The 16,619-nt window shown below is 37.1% G+C and overlaps 3 protein-coding genes across 3 annotated transcripts in view; all 3 read right to left on the bottom strand.

Annotated features, from left to right (window-relative positions):
• LOC104713025 (protein STRICTOSIDINE SYNTHASE-LIKE 11-like) overlaps positions 1 to 397 on the bottom strand; it is a 4,797-nt gene extending 4,400 nt beyond the window's left edge. The window contains exon 1 of the mRNA XM_010430058.2: positions 6 to 397. Within this exon, the coding sequence (XP_010428360.1) occupies positions 6 to 280 (275 nt within the window). The 5' untranslated portion in view covers positions 281 to 397. The remainder of the gene's footprint in view (positions 1 to 5) is intronic.
• Positions 1,405 to 4,176, bottom strand: LOC104713027 (protein STRICTOSIDINE SYNTHASE-LIKE 11). The gene is made up of 3 exons (XM_019230350.1): positions 3,875 to 4,176; positions 2,375 to 2,644; positions 1,405 to 2,097 (listed from the first exon to the last, which is right to left on the bottom strand). Exons 1-3 carry the CDS (start codon positions 4,108 to 4,110, stop codon positions 1,620 to 1,622), a joined length of 984 nt encoding a protein of 327 aa, XP_019085895.1. The 5' UTR covers positions 4,111 to 4,176; the 3' UTR covers positions 1,405 to 1,619.
• On the bottom strand, positions 5,017 to 6,625 carry LOC104713028 (protein STRICTOSIDINE SYNTHASE-LIKE 12). Its single transcript, XM_010430059.2, has 3 exons — positions 6,336 to 6,625; positions 5,754 to 6,023; positions 5,017 to 5,613 (listed from the first exon to the last, which is right to left on the bottom strand). Exons 1-3 carry the CDS (start codon positions 6,566 to 6,568, stop codon positions 5,136 to 5,138), a joined length of 981 nt encoding a protein of 326 aa, XP_010428361.1. The 5' UTR covers positions 6,569 to 6,625; the 3' UTR covers positions 5,017 to 5,135.

A 16,619-nucleotide genomic window follows, 5' to 3' on the forward strand; every position in this document is an offset into this window, starting at 1 on the left:
CATACGCGATTGGTAAAATATAAGCAAACTCTGTAAAGCCAAGTGTTGGTCCTTGGTATTTCAGGATCTTGCCTCCGGAGACTCCGGTATAAGGTCCTCCACCCTGAGGATCGAATGCGAAAGCTTCGGGTCCAGTTATTTGAGGTGGCAGCGGAATCTTCTGGAAGGTTTGGAGAGCGGAGACAAGGGAATGAGATGAGAAGAGAATTAGCAAACAGCAGAAGATGAAGACTCTTTGTGTTTGCAACATTCTGTTTCGTTGATGCATCACATGAAACATAGTAATACTAATTTCAGGGTTTTTTTATACTCGCATATGGTTTGATTAAATCTCAACCGATTGGTTGATGGTGGTTATCGACCAGTTCTTGATTAGTTTAGATGCAGCTGTTTTGACTTAAGAGTCACAAGATTTTTGTCTTTTCTCTATGATATCCACTATTTTTTAAATTAGCTATTCGTTGTTTCTAAGGAAATTGCGTCTATTTCTTTGTCTCTTTCTCACGTGAACTCGACCAACTTTCCAGCTAATCAAAATATAAGTAAGAAAAAAAGTCGTTTTTAATGTTATTTTCCTCTGAACCTATTTCTTAATTAAACGTTCACACTGTCATACTATAATTTGTAATCATATCTTTTATGACATCTTTGACTCTTTTGTATTCGTTAACTTCATCAACCAAAGTATCCCCAAACTTGTCTTTTTAGGGGAATGGTCTGAAGCACTGTAACCGAAGATCATAACATGATCGACCTCCTTCCGCCGGCACTGCGAGTTTCTGAAAAGACTTGGAAAACCGCCGAAGAAAAGAGAAACCAGGGAGACAAACGAAGTCATAATGTTTCTTGGTTGTGTTTTTGTTACCATCTCTCTTATTATTATTACAATGAGTCCTCTAATTCGCATGTATACTTACTTATAGATTTGATTTTAGTATGTTTTTTTAAACGTCCTTTTATTTTATTTTTTTTAATTGTATTCACACTATTCAAGTATATCCAAAGTTGATCCAAACAGATGTATAGATGAAAAAAAATCAAAATAATATTAGTAATTTGCATATATATATAGAACGAAATACACCTAAATTATGTTAATTTTAAGATTGATTAAAAATAGACTGATGAAAAAGGAGCAGTTGATTAATATTAAAAAAAAATGTTTCATCAATTTACTGCATGTGAATGAAGTAGCGGAAGTGCGGAGTCGTCCGATTGACCATGCAGAAATAAAGATTATTATTGTTAATTTTTCGATAAAGAATATATATTTGTTTAATATTTATGATTGAATTCATGAATTGTGTATCCAACAAACGTAACATGTATATATGATTTTTATCCAAAAATTTTATAAGATTTTTTCAAATAAAATGAATTGTGAACATTTCTTTTGTAGGTAGTTGGCCTATACATGAATGATCCAACCGTGATGCACAAAACAACAATTTTTTTTAATATAAAAAAAACTACTTTATTTCTTGAAATTTGTAACCATCTTTTTAAAAAATCAACTTTATTTGAACAGAATCAATATATTGACGTACATTATTGATCCGTCAAGACTTTCTTTCGACACAATCACTTGATTTCTAAAACCCAAACTAATGTCACACACTTTAAACCTTAAGAATCCCGGCAAAAGGACCAAACAGAGCGCCGATATAAAGCTTTCCTTTGAATTCGTTAACCTCGCTGACCAAAGTATCTCCAAACTTATCTTTAAGGGGAATGGTCTGAAGCACTTTACCATCAGAACTAACCTTAACCGCCGAAGGGTTTGTGGGTCCCGTGGCTGAGTTCACGACCGAAGCAACCCAAAAGTTTCCAGAAGAACCTATCCTCTTGATATTGTCAGGGCTCGAGACCGAGTTGGTGAAGTCTTCTGAAGTACCAGCTTTAGATCCTTTAATCCAATACCTCTTGATGTTACTTTTTGTGAACTGACTAACCAGCACGAACGAACCGTCTGAGCTAACCGCACATCCGGCTGAGCCACTTAGACCCTCCATCAATACAGTCACGACCTTTTTCGATGGATCGTATTTGAAAAGCTTCCCTGTCGAGTCTTTTGTTGCCACTGCTTTCAACACATCGCTGTAGATATGCATCATTCATAACCAATACAATTAGTATAATTAAGATAAAAAAAACTTTTTTTTATTAACCGATTCAAATGAGCAATATATTATGTACATTAGGAGTTAGGACATAAAGTGGCAGTTATTAACTTATGTATATGATAAGTGTATTTAATATTTATATTTATTTATATGAATTTTTCTATTGAAAATATATTTATTTTGTTAATCTACTATATATGTGATGATAAGTGTAATTATATTTAGATATAGAGGAAAAAATAAAACTATACCGAGGGCCAAATGTTGAGCTGAAGGAAGTGAAATAGACGACACCGGTAGTGGGATCGATGTCGAGACCGTCGAGAAACAAGAAAGGCTTGCCGTTAACACTGTCGGCGATCTTCTTGGCCAAACCGCCACGGCGAGAGATGACGTGGAGACCCAACGGAGCATCGGCAACGTAAAGATCACCTGTTTTCCCGTTGAAAGCTATTCCCGCCGGTCGGCCACATTTTTCGGCGTTAACGGTTCCAAGTGCTCCGTCGCACAAAGACGACTTTCTGAAATAAGTCAAATCAATTTTGATAATAGTTAAACGCAAACATAATATGATGTTGATATTTGTGTAGCTCCATACATATTAGACAACAATGCATATATATGTTAAATGTTAGTTTGACTTTTACTCAGAGAGGCGTGTGTTTAGGAAGATTTAATCTTTGTTATACCGTAAACGACACTTTGTTTTGCTAACGTAGGCCAATCATCATGGAGTGTGTATTTCTTTTAGGGATATGTAACTGGCAAATTACAGAACTTTTGTCCATAGTTTCTATAGTTTAGGAATCAGACAAAAGGATTTTGGTGGTAAAAACCTGAATCATCTCTGATTACTAAAAAATAAAAGAACATATTTAATCTCTAGTTGATTACTATATTTTTTTGTCAATGATATACTCCCTCTGTATCAGAATAGATGATGTTGTAGGATTTTATTTTGTATCAGAATAGATGATTTTCTATATATTTTTATCAATTAATGCTAAGAAATTGCAAAGTTCAAGAATCATTAAATGAAAATTTAAGAGTTTGATGAAATACTATTGGTTAATAATTATAAAAATATATTATTATAAATAAATAATACACTTATTGTTAAATAATAAATATTTTTCTTGATTCATGTAAAAATCCTAAAACATCATCTATTATGATACAGAGGGAGTATATATTAATAAATTTATGCATATTATTATATGTATATTAATGTACAAATAAATAGTTTAACAAGGAGGTAAAATGGCCTTATTGGATGTATGTATTAATTAAAAGTAGGTTGCAGCAGCCCACCAAAAAAAGAAAATGAGGCTGCATTTATTTCTGATTAGTAAGTTCTATAGTTCACGAAATCTAAGACCATAACATGATCGACACTGAAGTTCGTGCATTGACAACAAAGTTTTCTCAATGTGTATCGTATCAGATCTGAATCGGGGATCATAACATGATTGACTCTGACGTTCGTATTTGACAACAACTTTTTCTCAATGTTTATCTCGTGGCAGATCTGATTTCGAGTTTTATTTTTAATTCGTTTTCTTATTATATGACATGAAATGTTAAGGTTATTTACCAAAAACAAAGTAAAAAAAAATGAAAAATTAACGTTGTTACTGATTTAATTAGTAACGAAAAAAGCTCCGTATCAAACTTTTTGAAAAGATAAAACTCCAATCATAAAGAAAAAAAAAACAAAGAAGCATGCATGATTATGATCTTGGGAAACTTACGAAGAGTCGGTGATCTGAGCAAAATCGACATAACCTTTTCCTGGAAGCCACTTGAGGATTTTACCACCGGAGACTCCGGTGTAGAATCCTTTTCTGGTGGAATCAAAAGCGAAAGCTTCAGGTCCTGTCCTGTTTCCCGGTACCGGAAGTTTTTGAAAAGATTGATTAACTGAGAGAACAGACGAAGAAAATGAGAGAAGAAGAAGAAGAGAACTCACGGAGACAAACGACCTCATATTGTTTCTTTGGTTTGTGTGTTTTGTTATCAACTTGTGTTATCCCTATGGATATTTATAGATTTATTTTTGTACTTTTAATTTGTCCTTCCAATTAAGATTTCTTCTTTTGTATTTCTAAAAGATGAGACAGTATTTATAGAGAGATGGAAAGAAATCAAACTAAAATTAGTACAATTTAAATATCAAGAAATGAATTAATAGGCCTAAATCATGTTAATTTTATGATTGATTAAAAGAAAATTAATGATGAAAAGATACACATTATCTTAAGAGCAATTGATTGAAATGATAACAAAAGATGTCCTTTACCAACAAAAAAAAAATGTAAATTTTTTTTTCCTATATTTTGCCTGAATATAACCTATACATATATACTTCTTCTATCCCTAAAAGATTGATGTTTATAAGATCTTACACATTTTAAGAAAACAATGATTACTGAATTTAAATATATTTTTTTTTTCTTTGACTAAAGAGATATTATTTAATTTTAAACCAATAACAATTCAAAATTTTAAATATTTTCAATGATTACTTTTTGAAGTTTACTTATCCCAAAACATCAATCTTTGTGGGACAAAGGGAGTATTTTATAAATGGTGATGGTGCAAAATAAACCGTCTCACCGCACATCAATTTTAAAAATCACACCATTCACACCTTTGAATTTAATGAAATTGAAATGGTCAATATGAATGTATGTACCAATAAAACCTGGCCGCATTCTAGTATATTACTTTATTGGTAGGTACAACGATGTGTGTATGTAACGTGTATAAAAAAGTCAATGTATATTACGTGTATGCATTTCAAATTCTAGATCATATCTTTGTTTCTGTTTGGCGTATTTGTTAAGTAAAAGGCAATAAGGTCATATTTGGAGACAAGAAGAGCTTAAGAACATAGAAATAAATGTGTCATCACCCATATTATTATACCTTAACTAAGGTCTAATTAGAGACATTTTAAGATGATTACAAAAATGGTAATCACCAAACAACGTTATGACAAATAACCAAAATTTAAAGTTTCATGATTCCGGCGAAAGATCCGGTAAGAGTTCCGATATAGAGATGGCCGTTGAGCTCGTTGACTTCACTAAGCAAAGTATTTCCAAACTCATTGTTGAGAGAAATGGTCTGAAGCACTTGTCCATTGGAGTCTATCTTGACCGCCTTAGGGTCGGTAGGCACGACAACCTTGTTCACGACGGAGGCGACCCAGAAATTACCGGTAGAAGCTGACCTCCTGATGTTGTCGGGGTTCGAGACAAGGTTTGAGAAGTCTTCGGAAGTTCCAGCTTTGGGTCCTGTAATCCAATATCTCTTGATGTTACTCTTTATGAACTCGCTGACCAAAACGAACGAACCATCTGAGCTCACAGCGCAACCAGCCGCGCCACTTAGACCTTCCATTAACTGAGTCACGGTTTTGGTCGCTGGGTCGTATTTGAAGAGCTTTCCGCTCGCGTCTTTTAATCCTACTGCTATTAAGACTTCGCTGCATTGCATAACCAACAATTATTTAGTAAGCGATACTATTATTAATTAGTTACATAACTTGTAGCTTTATATTTGTAACTTGTCTATCATAACTCGTTCATAAGTATGTATTTACGGAAAGGGAATAAAACACGTTACCGTGGGCCAAACTTGGAGCTGAAGGAAGTAAAGTAGACGACGCCGGTGGTGGGATCAACGTCAAGACCGTCGAGAAACTTGAAGGGCTTTCCGTCAAGACTGTCGGCGATCTTGGTGGCCAAACCTCCGGCGGGAGAGATAACGTGAAGACCCAACGGAGCATCGGCGACGTAAAGATCACCTGTTTTGCTGTTTAAGGCTATTCCAGATGGTCGACCGCACTTTCCGGCGAAAGCGGTTCCTAATGCTCCGTTGCACCATTTCGAGTTCCTAAACGTAATCAAAGCAATTGAATATATAACGATTAAAAATGTCAATGACAGTTCTTGTCTTGTCATGACAAAGGATATAAATTCGGACAAGGTTATTTCTCTTGTCTAATAAAATCACTGAGCTTACAATATAAAACATTTCAGACATGATCATATATATACAAACACGTCTTAAAAACATTAGATGACAATTTATATTTTATTAAAGAAAAAAAAAAGATTCCTTGAACAAGAAGCAAAATCAGATCAACAAAGTTTTTAATCATTGAGACTTTGAGAGATCCCAAGAAACTAGGAAGGAGAAACTTACGAGGATTTCGTCATCTGGGCAAAATCAACAAAACCATTCTCGGGAGTATACTTGAGGATTTTACCACCGGAGACACCGGTGTAGAAACCTTTGCCGGTGGGATCAAAGGCGAAAGATTCAGGGCCTGACCTCATTCCGGGCACAGGAAGTTTCTGGAAAGACGCGTCATCGGAGAAAACAGCCGAAGAAAGAGAGAGAAGAAGAAGAGATATCACAAAGACAAAGGACGCCATTGTCGTATCTTAGTCAATTTTATCAAAAATCTACGAATCTAAAGTTAGTTTATGATATAATTCTCTCTAGATGTTTGTATATTTATAGGCTTGATTTGTTTGAAAAAAGGGTAAATAGAGATTTCTTTCTTCTTTTGACGTTGAGTGGTTGACTAATAAAGAAAAAGATCTATTTTCCGTAAATAAATGGACTATTTCTCTTTTTTTTTGAGATTTGAGAGCATTTGTGGAGCATAAAAGTCAAACATAATTGCAATTCACACTAAATGCTGAATGAATGTTTAAGTTCATTGTATAGTAACAAATCAGACTAAGATGGATTAGTAAGTGTGATATTAGAGAAGATTGTTAAAATGATTCGATTTATGATTTTAGAAGATAAGAAAAAGGAAACAAAGTAAAAAGGAAGGAAATTTAGAAAAAAAAAAAGCACAAATAAAAGAAAAGAAAATAATTAACAGAAATAGAATCTCCAATTAACAGAAATAGCAAAGTTAATATTTTTTTTTAGAGAAAATCACATTTTAAACCTTCAAAGTGTCATTGAGTAGCACTTTAAACCTTGAAATTTTTTCACTAACACTATAAACCTTTAAAATAATTTCACTAACACTTTAAACATTAAAACTAACTTTTATGTTTGCACCGCCATGAAAGATGACGGAACAGTAATATCCATCAACGTGAAATAGTTAAACTATGCTGGTTTGATTTAAATACTTATTTAATTAATTTAACTATTTATTAGGATTGATAAAAAAAATTCATCAAAGTAAAAAAAAAATGAAGAATCAGAGGTAAGGTTAAAACATTTGACAAATGTAAATTAAATACGACAACATATTTAAAAGCTTCATTTGTTTCCAATGAGAAGTCAATCGATTTGAATCAGAATCCAGTAAAGATGCATTTATTAAAAGGATTAATAATGTGAAGAGTAACGTCGTAAAAGTTTTGTCAACAATGAAGATGAACAAAAATTTATTTTTTTATTTTTTATTTATTTATAAAACTAATACTAATTAAAATTTAAATTAAAACCAACACAGTTTAACTATTTCACGTTGACGATATTATTATTCCGTTATTTTTTTATAGCGTTACAAAAAATGAAAGTTAGTTTGAAGGTTTAAAGTGTTAGTAAAATCATTTTAAAGGTTTAAAGTGTTAGTAAAGTCATTTTAAAGGTTTATAGTGTTAGTGAAATTCTCTCGAGGTTTAAAGTACTACTCAGTGACACTTTGAAAGTTTAAAACGTGATTTTCCCTTTTTTGTTATATAATCTGTCAATCTGGTCAGATTCGATTTTCTTATGTTATTTATAATTTTTCCACACGATTTAGAAACTTTTTATCAAAAACGTTGGCAAGTATTAAAATACTGACTAACTAGGTGCTACAGAACAGGATGACACATGTTGTAATTAATTTATGTATATTTTGAATGTATAAAATATTTTGGTTTATGTGTTTTTTATGAATTTGAAATTTTAAATAGTGATGAGTAGTATATTTGGTTTACTAACATGGTAAATGTTAAAATATATTTAGATAAATACGTTGTTTAGACATCGTTAATCCTTTGCACAATAACAAATATAAGATGATCGTTTTGCAGTTTTTAAGCGATCGCGATATGTTTAAAGGTGTTAAATCCAAATATCATATTTTAATTTGGTTTTAGTTTGGACTATTTTAGAATGACAAAGACATCTCTTCCCATTCCGTTTTGTCATATCCCATCCTGTTTCATCTCGTCTCTATTCGTAAAATCTTTTATGTCCCATCACTGTTATCTTTTAAATAATTAATTAATAGACAGTTTTTATCGTCCAGATTTTTTGGATAAGAACATAACTAAATTTTGTGCTTTTCTCACATTTTTTACATATAATTTATTTTCTTCTGCAATAGAAGATTTGTTCATAGTGAGTAAATTAAAAAACTATTTATTAATATTTAATTTTGCATAAATATATAGTAATACAATATAATCAACCAATTGTAATTATTAAATTTTAGAGTTTTAAATACTTATTTTAGGGTAATTATTATTCAGAAATTGAAATATAAATTGAAATTTATTTGCTTTTTTGAAAATGATTTTTTTATATTTTTTCTTTAAAAATAAATGTAATCCATGAAATAGTGTCCGTACAAGTTTTAAAATTCTCTCAGGTACAATAACCGAGGCCTAGGATGAAGCTTATTGTCCAGATCTTATCCACCCAATTCCACCAATAAGAGCTGGACACTGGCTTTATCCAGCAGTTTTTCCCCCTCCTCTTCTCTTGAATGGCTGTTCTTCATGCGCTTCAAGCTGGATCTCAAACCACATCAACCAAAAATCAGCAAGCATTCAATCCCCTGCTAAACTGGTATTAGCTTAACTCTCAAACTGCATTTACTGCCCCTTACTTACCTTGTTTTGCTCCGGTTCTCTCATGTTTCCACCATCATTTAAAACCGAGTGTTCATGCTACCTTAACCTGCTCCAAGATTGCTCTGCTTTTTCGTTCCCCTTGAATCCTAATAACCATGGCGAACCGTATACCTCATCACATAAAAGGGATACTCCTAGAAAGAGGATCAAAGCCCCTGAACTTGATACTTCAGATCTGATACTAGAAAACTCCCTTACCTTGTTAGGAAGACTCTCAAACCCTGCAGGATAGAGAATATGGGCTATTTTCCCTTTCCTTCTGAATCGATGGAACATGCGAGGTAAAGCAACTGGTGCTGATCTAGGACAGGGCATTTTTCAATTTAAATTTGAACTCGAGGAAGATCTTCACCAAGTTCTAGCTAACCGACCTTACCATTTTGACCAATGGATGGTAATACTCCCAACGGTGGGAACCAATCATCTCACCATCTCTCCCATCCATGATCCCATTCTGGATCGAAGTCCAAGGCCTACCGAAGCACTACTGGAAAAAAAAGATAGTTCAATCTATTGGAGAGGCCCTTGGTGATATCCTAGACATGAACATCTCCAACTCATCTATCCAACTAAAGGTTCTCATCAATGGGCTGGAACCCATAACAAAAGAAACTATCATAGAGTTCTCGGATGGTAGTGAAGCTCTACTCTACTTAGAGTATAAGAACCTGAAAAATCACTGCACACACTGTCTGCGGCTCTCTCATGATAAATACCACTGCCCTGGCCTGAAAGACACAAGAAAGGAACCGTTGAAGCAAACAAACAGAACTCCATCCCGAGAAACCCTCAACTCCATCTCAAGGAATTACTATACACCACAGGACAACTTCTTACCGCCTAAACATCAACGCACAACCCACGGTGTCGAGAGAGTTCCCTCACAACAACAAAGATCTGAAACCCGAAAACGAAGTTATGAGTACATGACTCAATGCCCTGCTCCCTCTTTTGATCAAAGGCATACTCCCCGAGAACACAGAAGTGGTTACATGCGACTTCCTTTCCCTCGAACACTTTCAAGGTCTTTCTCCAGACCGGAGGGATCTCTTTCGTATCGACAGAGGATCCCCCCTCTACCTCCTCCCCAACATACAACCTTCAATAGAGGGAAAAGTCAAACTCGTCGGCTGAACCCCAGGGTGAACCCTCAGTCTCCTCAAGAGCGAGACGACCACCTCTAGAAAGAATTGTTGTGAGCCCGGAACCACAAACAACACCACCAACTTTGAACCAGCCCCGACCTATAATACCAACTCAGGGGACTGTTGCACCCAATACAGAGCTCCACTCTAGAGAACAAGTGTTAAGCGACCTGCGCGAAGTAACGGTTCAATACATGGCCTGTCCTGATCCGACTAAGAGTGCAGTAAGACGTATGCGAGTTATTCAAGGTGAAACAGAAAACCTAATGGAGCAAACAGCTAACTCAATCATGGCTGCTAACCTGGTTAACGCATCCCTCATAAGTCCACACCCTACCGCAACCAACCCTGATCACCTCCATCATGATGCTTCAAGAAGAGTTTCCCCTACACAGAAACTAGATGTTGGAGAACCTAGCAAGAGAGGAAGGGGTAGACCACCTGCACAGAAACAAAAAACACAAGGAAACCAAGTGTTATTGGGCGCAAAAACACAATAAAGGAACTTCACAAGGAGTTCTCCAAGAAAGCAGACTGAACCAAAGGGAGACTTAAGGACTGATAATCCAAAAGCAAACTACAAAAAGGCAACAAAGACCCCATCGGGTTCTATCTTACCTCTTCCCAGATCTCACTCACCTAGTACGGATACAAATCAAGGCAGAACTCAGATCAGAGATAGAGAGGCCTCACATCAATCAGGTCCTGCACAATCACCACGAGTGAGACTCTTCCCATCAAGTAGGAAGAAGAAGGTGGATTTTCAGAATCCGCCGACTCCTCGTCCTTAAGAATGGTAAGCTGGAACTGTTGTGGGCTGGGGAATCCCATAACAGTCCAACGTCTAAAGGACATAAAGAGAAAAGTCTGTCCTAACCTTATTTTCCTCATGGAGACCAAAAACCAATCAGAGAAGGTGCTGCAGACTTTACAATGGCTTGACTATCCTTCCCACCATCTGGTTCCTCCACACGCTCCAGGGGCAGGAGGTTTAGCTTTATTCTGGAAACAAACCTTGGAAGTAGAGATCATAAACTCTTGTCAAAATTTAATTGATACCAGAATTAAAGCTAAAGGGAGATACTTCTATGCTACCTTTGTGTATGGTGAACCGGATAGAACCAAAAGGATAGAAGTCTGGGAGAAACTAAAGGAGCAATCTAGCTCTCGACCTGACCCCTGGTTCTTAACTGGTAATTTCAATGACATCATAAGTGGTAATGAAAAATCAGGTGGCCCACCCAGACCGGAAGGCTCCTTTTCTGATCTAAGATCCCTCATGTCCACGTGTGATCTTTTTGATCTTCAGCATACTGGTAACTTCCTGTCATGGAGAGGACAACGTTACGCTCACCTTTTCAAATGTAGACTGGACAGGGAAATGGCCAATAGTGAATGGACTTTTGCTTACCCGTCGGGACGGAGTGAATACCTCCGGTTTGAAAGATCCGATCATCGACCACTTGTTACATCCTTTGACCCTATTAAGAGAATAAAAAGAGGCCTGTTTAGATATGAACGACGTTTAAGACATATACCAGAGGTGAAAAAGCTTATCTTAGACGCATGGAATGTTCAGCCTGAGGCGGATGTTGAGACGCGTCTCCATCATTGCCGATCTGCTATCATTACCTGGACCAAAAAGCAACAGCTTAACAGCCAACAAACTATCAATGATCTCAAGTATCAAATTGAGGAAGCCATGTGATAAGCGGATTTTCACCCAGGGTATCAATTCCCTATGCAGTCGTAGTACAAACGGTTATCAATCTAAATGGTTGTTTATGCTAGCAGGAACGATGCAATCAGAACAATGCAAGTCAAGCCAAGCAATTAATGGTTTTGTCTAACAATCCTAAAATAATAAAAGAAAATAATATAAACAAAGAACCACACGACCTAATCAGTCGATGCAAGCATTCGAGTACAGGATCGGGTGGGGTGATCGAGTAAGCAAATGAAGTATGAACAACTTGAGGGGTTACTCGAAGCAGGTGATTGTGTACCTGTTTGGGTAAGAGATCGAGTGATGAATAAAAATACAAGCAATTAAGATACGAAAGCTTATAAGGATGGGGTAATCGAATCCTAAGTATTCCCAACCAGTACAGATGTCTTACATGCCTCAAGCAAATATTTCCTAGACAATGAATCTCTAAAATCTTGTTAAAACACTCTCGTGATAGAAACAATCAACCTTGATCACTCCCCTACCCAACTCTCGTTGGAGAAACATGACCAAGCAGGCATTAAGATCCGATTCATTATTGTCAGTAAACCCCTTACTCATCTAATCTCTTAGGCTAAGTGAGTAAACCTCTAGCATTGGTTGATTCAAGCATCTCATCTACACCTCTCGGTGGTAAAANATTAAGATCCGATTCATTATTGTCAGTAAACCCCTTACTCATCTAATCTCTTAGGCTAAGTGAGTAAACCTCTAGCATTGGTTGATTCAAGCATCTCATCTACACTTCTCGGTAGTAAAACACCTTAGATCTAATCTCACCCTCTCGGTTTGTTGACAGCATTAAGAACACCAATCTAGAAGGAAATCTATTAAACATATACAATCAAACTAAGACATCCTAACCGATCAAGAACACAAAATCATCTATCCCATCCCTATAAACTTTGCTACACTACTCGGAAATCATAGTAAGAAACACAAAAGCATATATGAACGAAAATTGCATCGTATTAAACGATAGAGTGGAAGATAAAAACTACAAGATAGAAATCTAAAGAAATGATAAAAGTTATGAAATAAAATCTAACAAAAGGTGAAAAGTGTTTTGAGTCGCTCAGTTCTCTCACAGAAGCTCTCACTCTCTAGTCAGAGGGTCTGCGGCGTGCTCGTTTGCGAGGAAAAAGTGGAGGGGTTTATATATGGAAACCCCTTTGATCTAGCTTCCCTGTCCTGCCCGAGGGTCTACTCGATGGGGTACACGAGGATAAGGTCGGGTTACTCCTCGGGTATATCTTTGGGTTGTTCTTCCAGCTCTTGGATCCTCCACGATCGTGTTGGGGTTCGGACTGTTCTTGCAGCTCGATGGCTCCTTCGGGTACATGTTCGGGTTTGTCCTTGTTTTTCCCTATTTTAGGCTCTTAAGCACCTGTTTTCATCCAAAATATGCAATTGCAAAAATGCAACACCCTAAATGGACTAAAAGTGAATTCTTACAGTTAATGACCTAAAAATGTTAAGTTAAAGGTATAAACAATGCAAAATATGGACAAAAAAGGATGCTAAAAATATGTAAATTATAGAGTTATATCACCATGTCTACCGATTCGAGTCCTAAAAGTTTACTAGATGAGCTGAACCAAAAGCTATCTGATGCTTACCGGAAAGAGGAGGAATTCTGGAAACAACGAAGCCGCCAACTTTGGTTAGCTCTTGGGGATAGAAACTCAGGGTATTTTCATGCTGCCACAAAAAACTGTAAAGCCATTAACAACATTTCTGTACTCGAATCAAATCAAGGGTTTGCAGTATATGAAGATCATGAAATTGCTGACACCATTACCTCCTACTACCAAGAACTTTTTACTTCTGAAGAAGGAACTGGGAACACTGTATTACTGGAAGCAATATCACCTTGTATCTCAGAAGAAACAAATGAGAAACTTATAAAAATCCCATCCGCAAGTGAAATCAAAAATGCCTGCTTTGACATTCATCCAGACAAAGCACAGGGACCTGATGGGTTTTTAGCAAGTTTCTTTCAAACAAACTGGGATACAATCCATAACAAGGTGATAACAGAAATCCAAAGTTTGTTTCATATCTGGCTCCCTTCCTCTGCAAATCAATCACACTCATGTTAGATTGATTCCAAAGATCACCAGTCCAAAACGAGTTGCAGATTACTGTCCCATAGTGCTCTGCTCGGTCTTTTACAAGATAATTGCAAAGATCATCTCAAAACGACTCCAACCAATCTTACAAACCTGTATCTCCCAGAACTAATCAGCTTTTGTACCTGGTCGAGCTATCACAGACAATGTTCTCATTACCCACGAAGCTTTACATTACCTGAAATCATCTGCTGCAAAAGAGAAAGTATACATGGCTGTCAAAACAGACATGAGCAAGGCATATGATAGATTAGAGTGGAATTTTATAGAGGACGTCCTTACCAGAATGGGTTTCCACTCCCAATGGATAACCTGTATCATGCAATGCATTACAACAGTATCTTACTCTTACCTCCTCAACGACCAGGCAAAGGGAAGGGTACAACCAACATGTGGTATCAGGCAGGGCGATCCTTTATCACTGTATATCTTTATCCTCTGTAGTGAGGTTCTCTCAAGTTTATGCAACAAGGCTCAACTCCATGGTAGGTTACCTGGTATACGAGTTTCGAGAGGTAGCCCACGGGTGAATCATCTCCTCTTTGCTGATGACACTATGTTTTTCTGTAAATCAGATAAAAATATTGTCAAACAGCTAAGACTCATTCTGCAAAAGTATGAGGCAGCATCTGGCCAGAAAATAAACCAAGACAAGTCCTCTATCATGTTCTCCCACAAAACAAAGATTGACATCAAAGAACGGGTAAAAGAAGAACTTGGTATCTTCAATATAGGGGGCAAGGGAAATACCTGGGCTTACCTGAGCTCTTTGGGAGAAAGAAAAAGGACATGTTCAGCATGATTGTGGATAGAGTTAAACAACGAGCTCTGAGTTGGTCTTCCAGATTTCTATCCTCGGCTGGCAAACTGACACTCTTGAAATCAGTCCTTAGTGCAATGCCTTCCTACACAATGTCGTGTTTCAAACTCCCAAACTCCCTTTGCAGCCGTATCCAATCTGCCTTAACTCGATTCTGGTGGGATGAGAAACCTGATAAGAAGAAGATGTGTTGGACCGCTTGGGATAAAATGACTAAATCTTTTAAGGATGGTGGTCTAGGGTTCCGGGATTTACAAACCTTCAACAATGCTCTCTTAGCAAAGATTAGCTGGCGCATCCTCACCCAACCAAATTGTTTGCTAGCGAAGATCCTCCTAGGGAAGTATTGCAAATCCTCCTCGTTCCTGGAGAGTCATGCCCCAAACCATGCTTCACACGGCTGGAGAAGCATCTGCATAGGAAGAGATCTATTAAAAACACAAATTGGGAAGCTAGTGGGAACAGGGGAGAATTTACCTGTCTAGAGAACGCCATGGCTCTCACTAGATCACCCGGTAGCCCCTTTTGGCCCTCCAACAGAAGCAAACCAACACTTGAGGGTTGCTGACCTTCTCTTACCTCAGACTAAGGAATGGAATATCCCAGCGATCCGCAAAACCCTCCCAATGTAAGAGGAGACCATACTCAAACTAAAACCAAGCAAAAAAGGAGGTTCGGATGTGTGGGCTTGGCATCCAACCCCTGATAGCAATTATAGTGCAAAGTCTGGATACCATGAAGCCCTGCAATCAAAAATACAACCAAAACATCAGATTTGCCAGTCAGTGACCAAACCCCAAACTCTCCGTTTCCCTGGAAAAAAGAAATCTGGAACCTTAAAAGCTCACCAAAGCTAAAAATCCTGCTTTGGAAAGCGTCTCAAAATAATCTCCCAGTTGGTACTAACCTCCAAAGCCGAGGCATCAACTCGAATGTTGCCTGTCCACATTGTCGTCAACCCGAAACTGTAACCCATCTATTCTTCCATTACCATTTCTATTTGGAAGCTGACACCCTTTAAGGATGAGTTCAAACCGGAGGAAGTGGTCAATTTCAAATCAGGCCTCTCTGCAACGAGTAAACTTCTCTGCTTCCCACATACTGGAATCATTCTAGGTCCACTCTCACCTTGGATCCTATGGACTATTTGGACAACCCGCAATCGACTCATCTTCAACAAGATCACCCCCAACCTAAAGATTCTCTATCCTTAGCCATTTCCCGAGCAAAGGAATGGCAGGAAGCCCAACAGACTCAAATACAGCAGACTCATAACCCGATTAGATCTACGGTACCTAGATTGCGACCAACCTTGATATCATCGGACCAAATCACCTGCTCAACGGATGCAGCTTGGAGAGAAAACGGACATACAGGTTACGGATGGATCTTCAAAGACCAATCGGAGAACACCTTGATCCAAGGAACCTCGACTGCAACAAACACCCGATCCCCTCTGATGGCCGAAGCAATAGCAACTCTCACAGCGGTGGGAGTTGCCATTGAATCGGGTTTCAAAAATGTTTTATTCGCTTCAGACTCGCAGACACTTGTCCAAGCCCTCAATCGGAAGACCTTCCCAAAGGAACTCCACGGGATTCTATATGATACCCAAACCCTCCTATCGCACTTTGATTTCTGTAGTTTCTCTTATGTCTCTAGAAAGTTTAATCGCCTAGCTGATGTTCTCGCAAAGAACGCTTTAGCTTCCCTTTGTATCGAAACCTAGTTTATTTTAATGAAGTATCTTGTTTGTCAAAAAAAAAAAAAAAAAAAAAAAAAA

This window comes from Camelina sativa, chromosome 9 (assembly GCF_000633955.1).
Source record: "Camelina sativa cultivar DH55 chromosome 9, Cs, whole genome shotgun sequence".
NCBI lineage: Eukaryota > Viridiplantae > Streptophyta > Magnoliopsida > Brassicales > Brassicaceae > Camelina > Camelina sativa.

Excerpts from the sequence above, each read along its gene's own strand:
- LOC104713028 (XM_010430059.2), bottom strand. The coding sequence starts at position 6,568 with ATGGCGTCCTTTGTCTTTGTGATATCTCTTCTTCTTCTCTCTCTTTCT. Across the intron at positions 6,024-6,335 it reads GCCCAGATGACGAAATCCTC|GAACTCGAAATGGTGCAACG; the intron begins GTAAGTTTCTCC and ends GATTACGTTTAG. Across the intron at positions 5,614-5,753 it reads AGCTCCAAGTTTGGCCCACG|CGAAGTCTTAATAGCAGTAG; the intron begins GTAACGTGTTTT and ends TATGCAATGCAG.
- LOC104713027 (XM_019230350.1), bottom strand. The coding sequence starts at position 4,110 with ATGAGGTCGTTTGTCTCCGTGAGTTCTCTTCTTCTTCTTCTCTCATTT. Across the intron at positions 2,645-3,874 it reads GCTCAGATCACCGACTCTTC|AAAGTCGTCTTTGTGCGACG; the intron begins GTAAGTTTCCCA and ends GACTTATTTCAG. Across the intron at positions 2,098-2,374 it reads AGCTCAACATTTGGCCCTCG|CGATGTGTTGAAAGCAGTGG; the intron begins GTATAGTTTTAT and ends GCATATCTACAG.